We start from the raw sequence: 18,161 nt of genomic DNA on the forward strand, positions 1-18,161 counted from the left end.
GTTCCTTTGAAAGGGCACAGCTGATTTCCTTCCCAATCCTTTACATGGTCCGAGATCATGCTCCATCTCAATGACCTCAATGTAACAGGACATTATACCCAATCTTCCTTTTTCATTTTTTCAATGTATATCTGTCTTTGTAACAATTATGAATTCATAAAATAATCAGCATTTGCATAGAAATGACTGATATTGTTTACTTTAGCTTTTAATACCAATGTGATTATATTTATTTGCTCCAAATTTTTGCAGCTCGTGACAAAATGGATAATAAAAGACTGTTTGGATTCTCATTTGCACATCTAATGGAACAAGGTGGAGCAACACTCAGTGATGGTCAGCATGAGTTATACATTTATAAATGTGAGGAACGGACACGACTGGAACCCTCCATGTACCTGAATCTTCCATCTGGTGTACGAGATGATGCAGGCCCATCTGTGTCATCACCATTCTCTCGCAGTAGCAAGGAGGCAGTTTATGTCCACACACTGCTCTGTTCAACAAAACTAACCCAGAATGGTTTGTTGTATTCTCATATAACACTGGCATTTAAGAATAGAGTGTAACTCAGCCAGGAACATAGTAATCCCCATTTACAGGATATTTTCCATGATATTTATTAGTCTTACAGTATGTATGAAATGCAACAGTGTTGCTAAACGGGCTATTGTGTAATGTGCAAATAACAGAAAGTCAATAAAATCAAATGTTTAGAGCCAAAATCATTAAAACTTAAAAGCACAGAAGTAAATATGTGTGAAGGGATGTTGTTGTTGTGATCTTCAGTCTGAAGACTGGTTTAAGTAGCTCTCCACACTAGTCAATCCTGTGCAGTCCACTTCATCACTGAATAACTACTGCAACCAACATCCATTTCCTTGATGCCTCTTTTATTCAGTTTATGCCATAAATTTCTTTTTCCCAGTGTGATTTAGTACATCTTCATTAGTTAGTAGGGCTACCCATCTGATTTTCAGCTTTCTTCTGTAGCACAGCAATTAAAAAACTGTATTTATGTTCTTGTCTGACCTGTTTATTGTTCACAATTCACTTCTGTACAAGACTGCACTCAAGGCAAATGTCTCAAAAAAGACTTCCTAGCACTTACATTTATTTTATATGCTAACAAGTCTATCATTTTAAGAAACATATTTCTTGATATTGCCAGTTTGCATTTTATATCCTCTCTACTTCAACCAGCATCAATTGTTTTGCTGCCCAAATAACCACTACTTTTAGCATCTCATTTCCTAATCTAATTCCATCAATGTCACCTAATTTAATTCGACTTCATTCCATAATCCATGATTTATTTTTGTTGATGTTCATCATATCATCTTTTTTTTAAGATGCTATCCAATTCTGTTCAGATACCCATCCAATTCTTTTGCAGTCTCTGACAGAATTACAATGTCACACATATTGTTTAGAGTGCAGTGGTGCATGGGTGTCATTGATTACATATTCATAAATAATGAATGTGCTTTTAAGGTATCAGTAACATTCCACGAGTACTTCAGTCTTTATTTATTTCTGTGCTAATGTAAGAAGCCTACCTTTACTGTACACACAGTTAGACACAGCATACAAATATTTACAAAAAAAACAAGAACATTCAGAAATATTATCAATCAAATTTACAAATCAGATGACATTAGTCTAGACCTGGGCCACACTTAGGGCACTATCTTTTGTAAGCATAATGTCCTGTATTGGAAAGGTAAGTGGACAAAGAGGCCACTATCACTGGGTGTACAACAGTTTGTTCTTCTCCATACTCATACTTGTTATCCTCTGAAGTGAAACTCTGTAGTATATTGGAGGTCTTTGCTCTACTGACACCAGTTCTTGAGCAGTTATGGGACATCCAAACACCCCACTCATCACTGTCACTGGCAAGAAGATGTTCTCATGGCTCTGTCCAGTCTTGTGGCATGGATTTCTATTGAAAGAGTCTGGTGCCTTGCCTGAAGCGAATTTTTTTGATTTTAACCTAGGCTGAGATAACTCATGGCCAAACCATGAGTGTGCTTCTGCGTTTTCAGCCTTCAGTTGTTCATGATTGGTGGCAAATTCTCACCAAGTATTTGGCAGTGCGATACCAGCAAGACAGTAAGGGTTAGGTTTTAAGCATCCTACAATCAGCCTGCAAGCTTTGTTCAGTGCAGGGTCCACAGTTTTGGCATTAGATGATTTGTACCAAACAGGGGAGGTATACTCCACTACAGAATAGCACAGAGCAGTGGTTCTAAGAACTTGTGGCTTAGCCCCCCCCCCAATATGTTCCTCTTAACTTTCTCAAGATATGATTTCAAGTGCTAGTTTTCTGTTTGAAATTGGTGTTGTCTGAAGCTGATTCCTTCTAGGTACTTTGGAGTGAAACCATCTTTCAAGGGGATGCTGTTCCAAGACACATTCTATTGTCTTGATGCCTCCCTGTTGCTGAGATGGAAAGCAAAGAGTAGAGTTTTTGAGGGGTTGGGCTTTAGGTGGTTTGCCTTACAGTATGTGCCTAGTTCTTTCAAAGCACCATCAAGAGATAGTTCCGTCTCTTTGAATCTTTCTCCACTGGAGGTCAGGGCCATGTCATTGGCACAGTTAAAACTTCTTGTATTGTAAGGAACTGGATAGTCATTTGTATAAATATTAAATGGCAATGAAGCTAGTACATTTCCTTGAAGTAGCCCAGTTTTCTTGGATTCTCCACTTCCTTTGTTGCCCCTGAAAATCAGAGAGAAACCTATGATTCTGTAACAGTGTTGATATCGGTATGGTATCTTTTGGATTCTTGGTGAGAGCAAATACTTTTTATAAAAGTGTGATGATTAACAATATTGGATGCAGCGCTAAGATCAATGAAGGTTATTCCTGTGATATGTTTGTGTTCAAAACTATCTTCAATATGCTAAGTTAGGCTGAAGACCTGTGCAACAATGCTCTCACTTAGTGTGAAGCCTGTTTGCTGTTGGTCAGCAGCATGAGTGAGTCAGCTGAGTAGCATTCTTTTGAATATCTTGTATAGCTGACACAGGAGAGGTATTGGTTCATAGTGTTTGGGATTCCCACTGTGTTTTCCAGGATATAGACTAGCCATTATGTGTGCTTTCCACCATAATTTTGGAATATTGGACCTAAACAGCAGTTATTAAAAAGTTGTAGCTGCCATTCCTTAGTGACCACACACAGACGTTCTTTATTTATTCTGCTCTGATATTATACAAACCAGGAGCTTCCCATGATTTGTACTAATTTATTGCATTTTCCAGTTCAGTGTTATTAAAATCTTGTATGTTTCTTCATTCCTCTCCAGAGGTAGCTTCCACACAGGTCTCTTAGGTTTATGTTGATGTTTTGTTTTACCATTCACGACCAGTTGGTCGGTAATCTGATTAGCTGTTACATTTGAATGTGAGTTGGTTGTAGTTGGATCTCTGTTGAGGTTCTTTAAGAGTCTTCAGGCTTTCTGGCCACTGCTGACATGTCTAGTTTTCCAATTAGTTTTCCACAGCTTTCTCTCTAAATATGATATTGCAGTGCCTGTGTTATTACAAATTATGATGCAAAGTTCCTTTGGACATGCATGCATGCATGCATGTCCAAAGGAACTTGACATCATAATTCAGAACAACAAGACACTGCAACATTGTACTTAACGTAATTGGTGTGACATCCACTGGGAATAGATTTTACAGGAACTCCTCTTAACAACTTTGATGAATGGTCAATTGCTTTAGGAACTGGCTTCATGCTCTATATCATAGTGTCCAAAGAAGCAGAAAATTTTGAAGAATCTGTTTTCTTAAAGTTATCCCTGTGGTAAAATGGTACATAATGTACTCATATAGCAAAGTGAATCTGGCACAGGATTGGTGCGTTGAGAATGAGGAATAGGGCTGCATATTGTCCCAGTGCATTGCTGTGTTATGCTATTACTGACAAAAATCAAATCAGGAATATACCCTCTTCACCAATGGCTACAGTTAAAGAAAGGTGACAATTTACTTCTGTGAATAAGAGATAGCACACTACCACCTGCCCATTGTTTTAGTAATTCAGCATTGTCATCAATGAGTTCAACCCCATTCACTAGTGTGACAATTGAAAACTCCTACACAAAGTTTACTTTCTGATTTCTGAAGTCATTCAGTCCACCGAAGGAGGAAACTGGAATTTGGTGGCTTATAAACTGATGTAAGCCTACCTCTTTCTGATGAAAATATACTGCTGCTATGGTTTGCAGACAGAGCTTTTGAGTCAAAATTAATACAAAAGCAGCCTGGCCAATGTGCAACTGTTTAGAGGTGATGTGATCTCCAAGGTTTTCTGTAAAGCAGACTGCTGTCTTTGGTATGTATGATGAAATTGCTGCATTAATGTCTTGGGAGTCTTTGGTGCAAAATGCTCTTCTCCCAAGAACTAGAAAATGCATGGAGCCCTAGATCAGGAAATTAATTTAAATATTTATAATTGTTGTGTTGTTTAGTGATAATTTTTCAGATGTGTTGTATTATAAACAAAGAAAACTTTTAGGACAGGGTAGCAGAAAGCCTCATTAACTTCATGAGCATTTATTGTGTAGCCCTCATGTGATTGGTATGAAACAGAAACATTTACCACATGAAAACCATAATATTTTGAGGAAGAAGGTGTGGGAATAACTGTGATAATGTACAGAATGGGTGTGTGATTCATGAAGGCGTGGACAGTCTACACGTCTTGTTGATTATTCTTGACCTTGAGAGAATTGTTTCTTTCTTGCCTTATTTCTTCATATGGACCACACAATGATCTGATTTAACTTTGTATGATGTGTTTTTCTGGTGATACCTAAAAGCTGAAGTATACTGAAGTCACCTAGAAGCAATAAATGGTTAGAGGAAACGATAAAACAGGAATTCGTTAGCATTTTATTAGCTGTGACTTACATACCTGTTGACAGTTTATGTGAAGGAACTCAACAGTGTGTTACTAATGATGACTACTTAACAAGTGATGTTATCTTTAGCAGCAACTGAAAATGTTGCATCATCTGCAATATTTTCTAAACATTGCATTTCTTCCTTTATAGGTTTTTCATTATCATTACAAAAATGATAAAAAAAAATGCATATACAGATCAGCCAAGTCAAAATATGTTTAACTGATGCAATAATTTCATATCTTCTTCATCTCTTTATTTGACACAAAAAACAAGAAATTAGTACTATGATGCAGTAACTGTAATATCACAATACGTAGAACATTGAAATTTGAATATTACTAGTCACAATGAGACACACTGGTTCTGGAATTCTGTTGAAAAGTACAAAATTCAGTATATCTGCAGCCTTATATGACCATAAGAAAAATTATACATCTTTTAATTACTGTCATTGCTCATGATGAGTCTTAACACATATGAAATAAATAGACTGAAAGCTAAAAAAACTACATTTTACAAGATATTCATGGTCACAATAATAGCAGTTATAAAATCCAATGGAATATATTTGATGTATAAAAAATGTATATTTCATTAATATATGTACACTCCTGGAAATTGAAATAAGAACACCGTGAATTCATTGTCCCAGGAAGGGGAAACTTTATTGACACATTCCTGGGGTCAGATACATCACATGATCACACTGACAGAACCACAGGCACATAGACACAGGCAACAGAGCATGCACAATGTCAGCACTAGTACAGTGTATATCCACCTTTCGCAGCAATGCAGGCTGCTATTCTCCCATGGAGACGATCGTAGAGATGCTGGATGTAGTCCTGTGGAACGGCTTGCCATGCCATTTCCACCTGGCGCCTCAGTTGGACCAGCGTTCGTGCTGGACGTGCAGACCGTGTGAGACGACGCTTCATCCAGTCCGAAACATGCTCAATGGGGGACAGATCCGGAGATCTTGCTGGCCAGGGTAGTTGACTTACACCTTCTAGAGCACGTTGGGTGGCACGGGATACATGTGGACGTGCATTGTCCTGTTGGAACAGCAAGTTCCCTTGCCGGTCTAGGAATGGTAGAACGATGGGTTCGATGACGGTTTGGATGTACCGTGCACTATTCAGTGTCCCCTCGATGATCACCAGTGGTGTACGGCCAGTGTAGGAGATCGCTCCCCACACCATGATGCCGGGTGTTGGCCCTGTGTGCCTCGGTCGTATGCAGTCCTGATTGTGGCGCTCACCTGCACGGCGCCAAACACGCATACGACCATCATTGGCACCAAGGCAAAAGCGATGCTCATCGCTGAAGACAACAAGTCTCCATTCGTCCCTCCATTCACGCCTGTCGCGACACCACTGGAGGCGGGCTGCACGATGTTGGGGCGTGAGCGGAAGACGGCCTAACGGTGTGCGGGACCATAGCCCAGCTTCATGGAGACGGTTGCGAATGGTCCTCGCCGATACCCCAGGAGCAACAGTGTCCCTAATTTGCTGGGAAGTGGCGGTGCGGTCCCCTACGGCACTGCGTAGGATCCTACGGTCTTGGCGTGCATCCGTGCGTCGCTGCGGTCCGGTCCCAGGTCGACGGGCACGTGCACCTTCCGCCGACCACTGGCGACAACATCGATGTACTGTGGAGACCTCACGCCCCACGTGTTGAGCAATTCGGCGGTACGTCCACCCGGCCTCCCGCATGCCCACTATACGCCCTCGCTCAAAGTCCGTCAACTGCACATACGGTTCACGTCCACGCTGTCGCGGCATGCTACCAGTGTTAAAGACTGCGATGGAGCTCCGTATGCCACGGCAAACTGGCTGACACTGACGGCGGCAGTGCACAAATGCTGCGCAGCTAGCGCCATTCGACGGCCAACACTGCGGTTCCTGGTGTGTCCGCTGTGCCATGCGTGTGATCATTGCTTGTACAGCCCTCTCGCAGTGTCCGGAGCAAGTACGGTGGGTCTGACACACCGGTGTCAATGTGTTCTTTTTTCCATTTCCAGGAGTGTAATTTGACTGTGAATTCCAAGCGTGAGAGCTAATAAATTCTCTCTGTCTCTTCCATCTTTGCTGTTTTTGAAACAGCATCTTCACAGAATGTCACTTGCTATTTGACAATAAGTCAAACTTATTTGAGAAGTGAAACTTCCTGGCAGATTAAAACTGTGTGCCGGACCGAGACTCGAACCCAGGACCTTTGCCTTCCGCGGGCAAGTGCTCTGTAAAGCGGGCAAGAGCTTCTGTAAAGTTTGAAAGGTAGGAGACGAGATACTGGCAGAAGTAAAACTGTGAGGACAGGGCGTGATTCGTGCTTGGGGAGCTCAGATGGTAGAGCACTTGCCCGCGAAAGGCAAAGGTCCCGAGTTTGAGTCTCGGTCCAGCACACAGTTTTAATCTGCCAGGAAGTTTCATATCAGCACACACACTGCTGCAGAGTGAAAGTCTCATTCTAGATTACTTGAGAAGTGATTTTTAACTACAAACAAAATATGCTTCTACATAAAAAATCTTATATATTAGAACAGAACTTAACTAAATTGAGGAAATATATATGAAATGCTAAATGCTAAATGCTAAATTGAGGAAATATATATGAAATGCTTAAATACAGTGATAAACTGACATCAATAGATCCATTCATGCATATGGAATTCTAATATGTGGAACAAGTCAAGATGATGATTTGCACATCAGCTATGGATTGCTTGGCAATCCTATAGTGCTATTTGCTAGGAGCTTTTCCTAGCATTAAGTATAATTCAATTCCTTCTTTTACTTCCACACTCCTCCATAATAACATAAACACAACCTACTTCATGATGTAGATAAACTCATACACTTCATAAGAAGTTGGAGTAAGGAAAAAGTAAACTGGCTTCATTGAGACCTAGCATATTGTTACCAACACTAAATAAATGATAATGAGACTGGGTTTTACCTTGATGCATTTCAGGAATGATGAGAATGAGTTTCAATAATGTACAGTAACATCAATAAATATTTTTGTTAACGTTTCATTTGTTCTGTATTTCTTGGAAAATCAATGTAGAAGTTAGTGTTTTTCCCCACACACTTTGAAAAGGCATTAAAACAACTACTAGCACTACCCCATGTGCACATGCTAGTACATGATACTAACTAAAATAAGAAAGGAAAGATTAGTGGTTTCAACTCTCATGTGCTAGAACAGTAACTGAGGTCAGAGGGATGTACAAACATAATTGGCATAGCTGTCACTATAACCTCTTGCATCTGTATGCACATCAGCTGTCCTATTACACATGTTATATACTCACATCCCTTATATTGAAAGGTCATATACTTGTAGACTTGGATCTTTGATATTTCTTTAGCATCATTGGCAGGAAATCCTTAGCCTGAAAATCTAAGATAATTTAGACTATATTGTTAACTTGATAATTAATTTCACTTCCTGAAAAGTAATACACCTTTATCTGCATTTTTATGATTTTTCCATACTAAATTTTCAATAAAGGGTGTGAAAGTAGTGATAAAGTTTCAGTGCATAAATTTATATTTTCAGCGGATCTTTTATCACTCCTCCAGTGGAAGGAACACCCAGAAAATATCCAGGAAGCACTATCTCGAGTTATACTACTTGATGGAGAGGAACTAGTGAAATTCTTACAGGATGTCCTTGATGCTTTATTTGCCATGTTCTCTACAGAAGAAGGAAACTCTACGTCTTACTCGGGTCTTGTATTCCAGTCGCTGGTAAGAGAGTTGAAAATCAATATTTTTACACTTTACACATTTTTTCAAGTGGTCTTGTAGTTCTGTTTGTTCCAATATCTGACAATAGCGTTGGAAAATGATAGTGATTGTTTTAAGCAATAATCAGCAGTTCTTTTGTGGTGAACTCACATGCTCAGCCCTACAAACTTTCCTTTATGTAAATATAAGTTGTTGATTGTTAACTGTGATATGGCATATGATCTGTAAAGGTTTCTTGAATGATGTACCAAGCTCGTAATTTATTATGGAATATGCATCTTGCTCAAATGAGGGAAACAGTTTCTGAAAATGGTACAGGAATTTCTTTAGACAACAAAAGAAAAGAGAATCATGAGATATAATTCTTAACCATATTTGAATCTGAAATAAATAAACATAATGCTCAACACAGTAATAGGAGTTGCTTTCAAATAAATAGTTGTGGTCAGTAAAAAAACTTCAACTGCTGATTAGATCTCTATTTAATCTACATAAAACACAATACTCCAGCATTAAAGAAAGCAATCAGTATTTACATAACTGTTTTTAGCGTATGGCTTTAACTGGATGTAAGTTTGTTATTATTTATCTCTCAAAGTAATGATAATAACTGTTCTAAATTATGCAAATTGTTAGCCATTCAAGCACTTTGACTAATTTCAAATAGGTCTGAAGCTGTAGATATGTCTTCATTTGAAATAATTTTTGCTATTTTTATATCATCATTTTAAAATTAAAAGTTATATTTGTTACAGATCACTTATAAAGAAAAATGAGTTTGCCCACAGTTTCTTACTACCTTAATAACAGGTCTGGAAAACTAATTCAAATACATAGTACATGTACTACATTTCACTGCTCTTATATGTCACCAAGTGAGTTGGTGGAGTAGTAAAAGACGGGACTTGTGTTCAGAAAGACAACAGTTCAAATCTCTATCTTGTCATCCACATTTAGGTTTTTAATGGTTGCCTTAAATATCTTATGGCAAATCCCAGAACAGTCCCTTTGAATAGGACTTTGCTGATTTATTTCTCTAACTGAAGCTTGCACTTCATGTCTAATGCCACTCTCATTGATGAAATGGTCAACCCTAATATTACTTCTTTTTTGTGCCTGTTTCGACAGGCAGAGATAAGATAGTTCAGTGTACCTTCTTCAGCATTAAACGACAGTGATGTAGTGAGCACTGAAATGTGATTTTGTGAATTACAGCAGGACAGTGTTCAGCTCAGTAGCCTTTTTCTAATAAGTTCCTAACTAAAAGCAATGAAAACACTGTCATGAGAGATACCAGGACTTACAATTTCTTTAAATGTGATAGCCCCATCACATTTGAAGGAATTGTAAATCAGTGCATCTCACATTGACAATCTGAAACTGTTCCACTGCTTTGAGCTAGGAATTTATTAAAAAGCAGCTACCAGGCTGAAGCCTGTGCTGCTGAATTTCACAACTGATCCTCTTGTAAGAGAGCCATCACAGCAAACAACAAGAAGTGAAGATGGTTCAGTGGTTGAGGAAACACACTCATATGCAAAAGGGAAGGGGTTGTAATCCCCACACAACCATCCAGAATTAGGTTTTTGTTGGTTTCCTTGAACTGACAAAACAAATGCCAGGGTGGTTGTTGTGAAAAAGATGTACCCTTTATCTTTTCCAAATATTGTCCTATCTGAATTGATGTTGCAGCTCTAGTAATCATCAATGGGACATTAAATCCTAATCTACCTTTCTTCTCTGCAGATTCCCCTCTGCTAATACTGTTGGACCAATAACCTGAATAAAAAGCTGCAGAGTGGAACGATTCCAGTGTTGCTACTGGAAAGAAAAATTTTCTCATAGTAAACGAAGTTGAACATTCATGACTGATTTAAAGTGATATTCTAACTTTGACTGCTGCCTTGACCAGCTAGTGCTTTCCCATCTCATGCATCAGCTCAGGCACATGATGAAACTTTGAGTCTGTCTGTGGAGGGTGCTTGAGTAGCTCCATTGCTGAGCCACAATTTTAACCTGTGTTGTATACTCTATACAATTAGTATTTTATGTCTTGGTCTTTACCGTGTGCAAAATATGGCACATAATAAAGTTACATTGGAAGAACACTTTTATTAGTAACACACAAATGAACAATTCATGGTTGTGGCATCAAATAGAAAATTAGAGCTACTTCTCGTAGAACGATAGAGTTCACACAATAGTCCAAATTGGTGACTTAGGTTGGTGTTTGGTCGATGTCCGGTTGACGTCCTAGATGGTGATGTGTCCTGGTCCTAGTTGGTGTCCAGTTCAGTGAGGTACAGTCAAATTGATGTGTCAGTCAGTCCTGGGCCACGCTGGGTCGAAAGCCAGTCAGACATCGGCTCAGTGCCAAAGACCACTTATGAAGATCGCCTACTTATGGATGAGCTGCAAGGAGCAGTCGGTGTTGAGCTTGGGGTGAGAGCAAGGGCTGCCTAATGATTGTGTAGCGTCTTAAATATTCCAACGAAAGGATTTCCATGAGCATCATCTGAGATGCAGATTCATGTCACATGGTGCATGGACAAAATGTGCCGCAATTGCAGTGCCACAACTAGCTGCATGCACTCCTGGTGCCTCTCATGGAGCTTGATGGAGTCTTGGTTTATTGTAGTCTACAGGGATGATTAGGACAGGATCTATTTTCAGGTTGTGCATGGTAGTCCTTTCTTCTGCTGAAAGGTTAGTGTTCTTAGGAAGAGACCTGGGGAAGGATGAGGAGGCCAAGTTGGAGGTAAGGAATTCCTAGAAGGTAACCAGCGGTGATTAGGCAGGAGGGGAGGGGAGGGGGAGGCCCACAGTTGGTTGGTGGTATGAAATGGGAGAGGAAAGTTCCAATGTTGGGACTAGGTTGATTTTTGTTGGATGGATTGGTGGCAAAGAAATGTTTCCATTGTAGGGAATAGGAGAAGGAGAGTGGATGTTTGACAAGTTCAACATATTTAAACTTGGGTGAAGAGCTGAAGGTGAGGCCTTTGGCTATGGCTGAAACTTCTGTGGCACTGAGGTTTTTTGTGGAAATGTTAACAGCAGTGTTACTGGCATCAGTCCCAGGTAACCCATTGTCCCTTCATCCTTCAGCCAACTGTTTCTCTTTCCTCTGTCCTGTCACCCCCTCCCAGTATACATACCCATGTCATCTTGAGTGTGTGCCCTCAATTCGTGCATTACATGCTTAGCCCATATACCTGCCACTCCTTCCTCCTGCAACACTAACTGGCAAACCAACTGCCTCTTTCTGAGCTGCTAGCCCTCACCCCAACCCCCCTCCCCCATTCCCCTCCCTGCCTACCACTACTGCCTCCCTCTCCCTCTACCCAGCCCACCCAAAGATTCCCTCACCACAACCAGTCCCTCTGTCAAAATGCAGCATTGGCACCGTTAGTCTAGCTGGCATCATGTAGGGGCATAGATGTGTATTTGGAGGGGTGGGAGTGGGGGTGTTTTCTGTGTGTAATTTATTCTACCTCATCAATGGATAACTCCGAAAGCCAACAAATTTTCTTTATTTTGTGTGTTCCTATTGACAACTCAGCATTCCTGCATCTAAGTCAGTGGTCTGCTATAAATACAAAAATATTATTCCTATTAAGAGTTTCAAATTACACTGCTGGCCACCGTAAATGCAACACCCTGAAGGAAGCATCCGAATAAAGTGAAATTTACACCATGGGTTTGCAGCGATGAGATATGCAACTGATTAGAATTTCAGCGCAGCCGCACATCACGCGCGCCTGTGGTGCCACCTCATAGCGCCATTTAAGGCTTGGCGATTTCGACGAGTGTACGTTCGGCACGTGTGTTTACCTTGTGGTTGTTTCACAAGACGATCAGTTATGCCTCGTAGACAACAGCGAACATCTTTTGATCACGTATCCGAGTTCGACAGAGGAAGGATAGTGGCTTACCGAGATTGTGGATTATCATACAGAGAAATCGCTAGTCATGTTGGACGAAACCAAACAACTGTAATGCGGATATGTGACCGTTGGATGCAGGAGGGTACGACGGACCGACGTGGTCGATCGCATTTACCTCGGTGCACCACTGCACGTGCTGATAGGCAAATTGTGCACATGGCAGTGACGGATCGCTCAGTGACATCCCGAACCATAGCACAGCACATTGCGTCTGTAACGCATCATCCAGTGTCTGCGCGTACCATTCGACACTGTTTACAGCAGAGTGGTCTGTCTGCAAGATGTCCATTGCTTCGTCTACCATTGACGCAGAGCCACAGACATCTCCGTCGCCAATGGTGTGATGACAGACGGATGTGGACGGCAGAATGGAATGACGTTGTCTTTACTGACGAGGCACGCTTCTGTCTGCAGCACCACAATGGTCGGATTCGAGTGTGGAGACACCGTGGAGAGAGGATGGTGGACAGCTGCATTATGTACCGCCACACTGGTGTTTCACCGGGTATTATGGTATGGGGCGGTATTGGATATTACTCTCGCACGCCTCTAGTACGCATTGCCGGTACTTTAAATAGCTGGCGCTACATATCCGAGGTGCTGGAGCCAGTTGTCCTTCCTTACCTTCAGGGATCGGCCACAGCCATATTTCAACAGGATAATGCGCGACCACACATGGCACGCATTGTCCAAAGGTTCTTTGTCAATAACCAGATTGAATTGCTTCCCTGGCTGGCTCGCTCTCCGGATCTTTCACCGATAGAAAACATGTGGTCCATGGTTGCTCAACGAGTGACCGAGATTACATCCCCAGCTGCCACACCAGATGATCTTTGGCAACGTGTGGAAGCTGCTTGGGCTGCTGTACCCCAGGAACACATCCAACGTCTCTTTGACTCAATGCTGAGATGTGTGGCAGCGGTGATCTCCAACAATGGTGGCTACTCTGGCTACTGATTCTGGCAGGAACCACATGTCACAGACATCTGTAAACGTAATCATTTGATACTTGGTCAACATGTTATCTACAAAATAAATCTTGTTGTGCTACCTCTTGTCTTTCTTGGTGTTGCATTTACGGTGTCCAGCAGTGCAGATAAGGCTATGTTACATAAAACATCAACTCAATAGTGATATGGACAGATGGTCCAGTGCGTAACATCTACTGTTGATGTATTTATACCTGGATAATATATCATTGCAATGGTACTTGAAGTAATAGCCACAAACATGGCATAACATACTAGAAAGTTCATATCCAATCAAGAGAAAAGGTGCTAACTAATATGCGTATGCGAGCTGTGCGCAATTTGCCAATGAACCCATCGGGTAAAACAAGATACTTAATAAGGATAGTGTAATAGCAACTGGAGAGTGAATATTATTTAATCAAAATTATTAATTTTTTTATTTATTTAATTATCTAAATTTTCTTGAATCCAGTTTATGACTGTTTCAGTGTGATGCAGCAATATACACTTGTCACATTCAAAATATTTAAAGATACATGTTGAACAGTACCCACGATTATTATTTGTTAGCTTTTCACATATTTTGCTTTGTGCTTTGTGTGTGTGTGTGTGTGTGTGTGTGTGTGTGTGTGTGAGCGAGAGAGAGAAAGCAACAGTCATATTGCACCTACAAGTTTGTTGTACTACACCTATTACAAAGTCTAATAACTGCAAGGTGATGAAATTTTTAATCTCTTTATTGTAATTTTTTTAGGTGAGCATATTCAGTTTGCTAGAAGACAGCAAATTTGAACACTTCAAGCCAGTTATGGATGCATATATCAAGGGTCATTTTGCTGCAGCCCTCGTATACAAGTGAGTAAGAAAAGTTTGTAACTTAATTTGAAGCAGACTATTTTTTTCTTACAGGTCTGAAATCAAAATAAAGAAGTGATCAGTCTGAAAATTCTTATGATAATTAGAGTGTTGTAAATGAAGTACCACTTAACATGGATGGAACACAGTGTGCACAACTCTGTATGAGAAGGATGTGATTTCATAAATGTGAGAAAAGCAATAAGTAAAACAAAATGTTCTTTTGATATGAATTATTCAGTGCAGTTTAACAAAGCATTATCATACAGCACAAGTGTTTTCTGGTGAGAAAGTCTTTCCTCATTTAAGAAAAAAAATCTTGGGACGAATCAGATATTGGTTCTTGAGTCTTTGCAGTATTCTCCAACTAAAATACTTGAAAATGTATCAACTTTAATAGGAAGGAAAAAAACTTAAAAGTCATTGACATGAAGGCAGTGAGTTGCAGTCAGGAACATTGAAGTCCATCATCAGATGTAGACATAAAACCCACACATTCACATATGTGTAACTCACACACACATGGCCACTGTCATCTCTGACTGCAAAGGCTGACTGTGACTGAGATGAATTGTGATCTGTAATTGGGTGGATAGTGGGGGTACAGAATAGGTGTGCTGTGGGGAGAAGAGAGTTGCCAGGGTATGGGTAGGGGAAGTTTCTGCACTGCATGCCTGTGGGAGCATGGAGGGACATGGTAGGGACAGGGTAGTACACTGCTAGGTGCAGCACTGAGTGGTTGTGCTGCAGGGGGGGGGGGGGGGGGGGGGGAGGGCAGCGATGTCAGAGTGAAGAGGAGAGAAGTGGAGGAGAGGAAAGGACTATGCAGGAACACTGCTAGGATACAAGGCTCTTGTAGGGTCACAGTGGCAGCAGGGAAAAAGATAGACTGGTGGAGAACTGGGACCAATGAAGACTGATGCCAGGATGGTTTTGGGAATGAAAGGTATGTTGCAGTGAGAGTTCCCACCTGTGCAATTTAGAACGACTGCTGTTGGTGGGAAGAATCAAGATGGTGCAGGCTGTGAAAAAGTCACTTAAGTCAAGCACATCGTGTTAGGTGGCAGCATGCTCAGCAACATGGTGGTTCAGCTGTCTCTTGACCACATTTTGATGGTGGCCATTCATGTGGACAGGCAGCTTGTTAGTAGTCACAACCGCATAGACTGTCACACAATGGTTGCAGTTAAGTTTTGTAGATTACATGGTCCTTACTTGGGTGGGGTAGGAGATATCTATGACAGGACTGGAGTAGGTGGTAGTGGGAGGATGTGTGGGATAGATCTTGCATTTATATCTAGTACCATGATAGGAGCCATGGGGTGAGGGGTGGAATTGACATGGACAAGGATATTGCATAGGTTAAGTGAGGGTCAGGATACCAATGAGGGAGGGGATGGGATGATATTTTTCATTTCAGGGTATGCCAAGAGGTAGTCAAAATCCTGGAAGAGAACGTGCTCCCTTCCCAGGTGCTACTGAGTCATGAGGTGCTGTGGCTAGGCAGTGGATATGTGATTGTTGGTAGGTGACTGGTGAGACAAGACATGAGATCTGTTTCTGGACAAGGTGGGGATGGTAATTTTGGTCTGTGACCCTTGGCATTTTTGTTGGGGGATTGCTCATCATTACAGATGTGACCACCACAAGTGGCTGGGCTCTATTGAAGGAACGTATTGGTGAGGAATGGGTGATAGCTGACCAAGTGAATGTATTGTTGGTAGTTGTTAGGTTTAATGTTGCTGGAGGTACTGATGTAGCTGTCCTTGAAGTGAAGATTGACATCAAAGAAAGTGGCTTCTCAAAGTGAGGAGGACCAAGTAAGTGACTGGAGGAGAAAGTGTTGAGGTTCTGGAAGAATGCGGATAGAGTGTCCTCACGCATGATCCAGATCATGAAGTTGTCATCAGTAAATCTGAACCAGGTGAGGGGTTTGGGATTCTGGGTGATTAGAAGGGATTCCTCTATATGGCCTATGAATTGGCTGGTATAGGATAGTGCCATGTGATGCACAGTGCTGGGTCATAGGTTTGTTTGTAGGTGATACCTGCAGTCTCTTTCTGGGGCACCATGATGAACTATATCCTTCTCCAATTAATCATCATGCAGGCATCACCTACAAACAAGTATGTGGTTCAGCAATGGACATCTACATGACACCATCCTTTGTCAATCTATTCATGGACCATCTAGAGGACTTCCATATAACCACTCAGAATCCCAAATTCCTCACCTTGCTCAGAATGGCTGACGACGTCTTCATGATCTAGATGTACCACCAATCACTTCATATGGTCCTCTTCAGCCCAACAAGTCACCTTCGTTGATGTCAAACTCTACCTCAAAGATGGCTGCATCAGTACCTCTGACCACATAAAACATAACAATCACCAACAATACCTCCACTTTGACAGCTGCACCCATTCCGCATGAAGTAGTCCCTTTTATACGGCCTAGCTGCTTGCTGTTATCACATATATAGTCATTAGCAGTCCTCTCTAACTGTTCCAAGGGTCTCTCTACAGGCTTCACAAACCAAAATTGTCATCCCCACCTTGTGCAGAATCTGATATCTCATGCCTTCCCTTACCAGTCACCTACCAACCCCGCCACACCCCATGCCCGACCAGACAGGCACAACCCCCACCCCCACCCCCTAGCCCAACATTTGTGACTCAGCACCATGCAGGATTGGAGCTAATGAATCATGTTCTCTGCCAGGGTTTAGACTACCTCTCATTGTGCTTTGAAATGAGAAATATCTTCCTCTACATCCTCTCCACCCTTCCCACAGTGGGGTAATCCATCATCCATCTAACCTATGCAATGTTCTTGTCCATCTCTATTCCATCCCTACTTCCAACCCCTTGCCCTATGGCTCCTTTCTCTGCAATAGACCTAGATGCAAAACCTGTCCCATACATCCTCCCACTACTGTCTCCTCAAGTTCTGTGACAGGCATCTCCTATCTCATCAAAGGCAGGGCCACAAGTGAAACCAGCCATTCATCTACCAATTTAGATGCACCACTGTGCCACATTCTACATGGTTGTGAGCACATGAACGCCCCCCTCCTCCCCCTAACCACAACCTCCTGATTCTGTGCCTGCAGCCCACTATCCTGTCCCCAACATGTCCCTTTGTGCTCCCACAGGCAGCACAGGCTCATCCTCTACCCCTACCCTCCTACCCTACTGTCTCGCCTGCCCCTCCCCCCCCTCCCCAACCCATGCCTCTTCTGTTCCCCCACAACCCAACGTAGCAAAGACTGCTGTTCATCTCAGAAACATTTGCAGTCAGGCCTTAGTGCGCAGAAACGACAAAGTGTGTGTTTTGATTACATATGTTTGAAGGACTTCGTTCAGTTACTAAATTGTATGTGGCAGTCATTATTCAATGTGTTTGTTTGCCACTCCTGAGGTGAGTAACAATCTGTCCTTTTCGTATTGTTGTTATTCCATCTCAGATTGGAATGCCACGCATGGGGCCCCGCGTTCAATTCCCAGCTGGGGAGGAGATTTTCTCCCCTCAGGGACTGGGTGTTGTGCTGTCCTCATCATCATTTCATCCCCATTGTCAATGCCCAAGTCACCCAATGTGGCATTGCACTCAATAAGACTTGCACTTGGTGGCTGGACTTCTTGCCTGGGAACTCCCGGCCACTGACACCATACGATCATTTCCATGTTCCATCTCAGATATTCCACAATTG

At 41.7% G+C, this 18,161-nt stretch overlaps 1 protein-coding gene across 1 annotated transcript in view; it reads left to right on the plus strand.

The window, feature by feature from the left end:
- The window catches only part of LOC126248717 (dedicator of cytokinesis protein 3), a 1,129,652-nt gene that overhangs the window by 981,600 nt on the left and 129,891 nt on the right, over window positions 1–18,161 (plus strand). Inside the window, exons 14-16 of the mRNA XM_049950022.1 lie at window positions 253–522; window positions 8,489–8,679; window positions 14,349–14,449. Of these exons, the coding sequence (XP_049805979.1) occupies window positions 253–522; window positions 8,489–8,679; window positions 14,349–14,449 (562 nt within the window). The remainder of the gene's footprint in view (window positions 1–252; window positions 523–8,488; window positions 8,680–14,348; window positions 14,450–18,161) is intronic.

The sequence above is a fragment of the Schistocerca nitens genome, chromosome 3 (genome assembly GCF_023898315.1).
Source record: "Schistocerca nitens isolate TAMUIC-IGC-003100 chromosome 3, iqSchNite1.1, whole genome shotgun sequence".
Taxonomy (NCBI): domain Eukaryota; kingdom Metazoa; phylum Arthropoda; class Insecta; order Orthoptera; family Acrididae; genus Schistocerca; species Schistocerca nitens.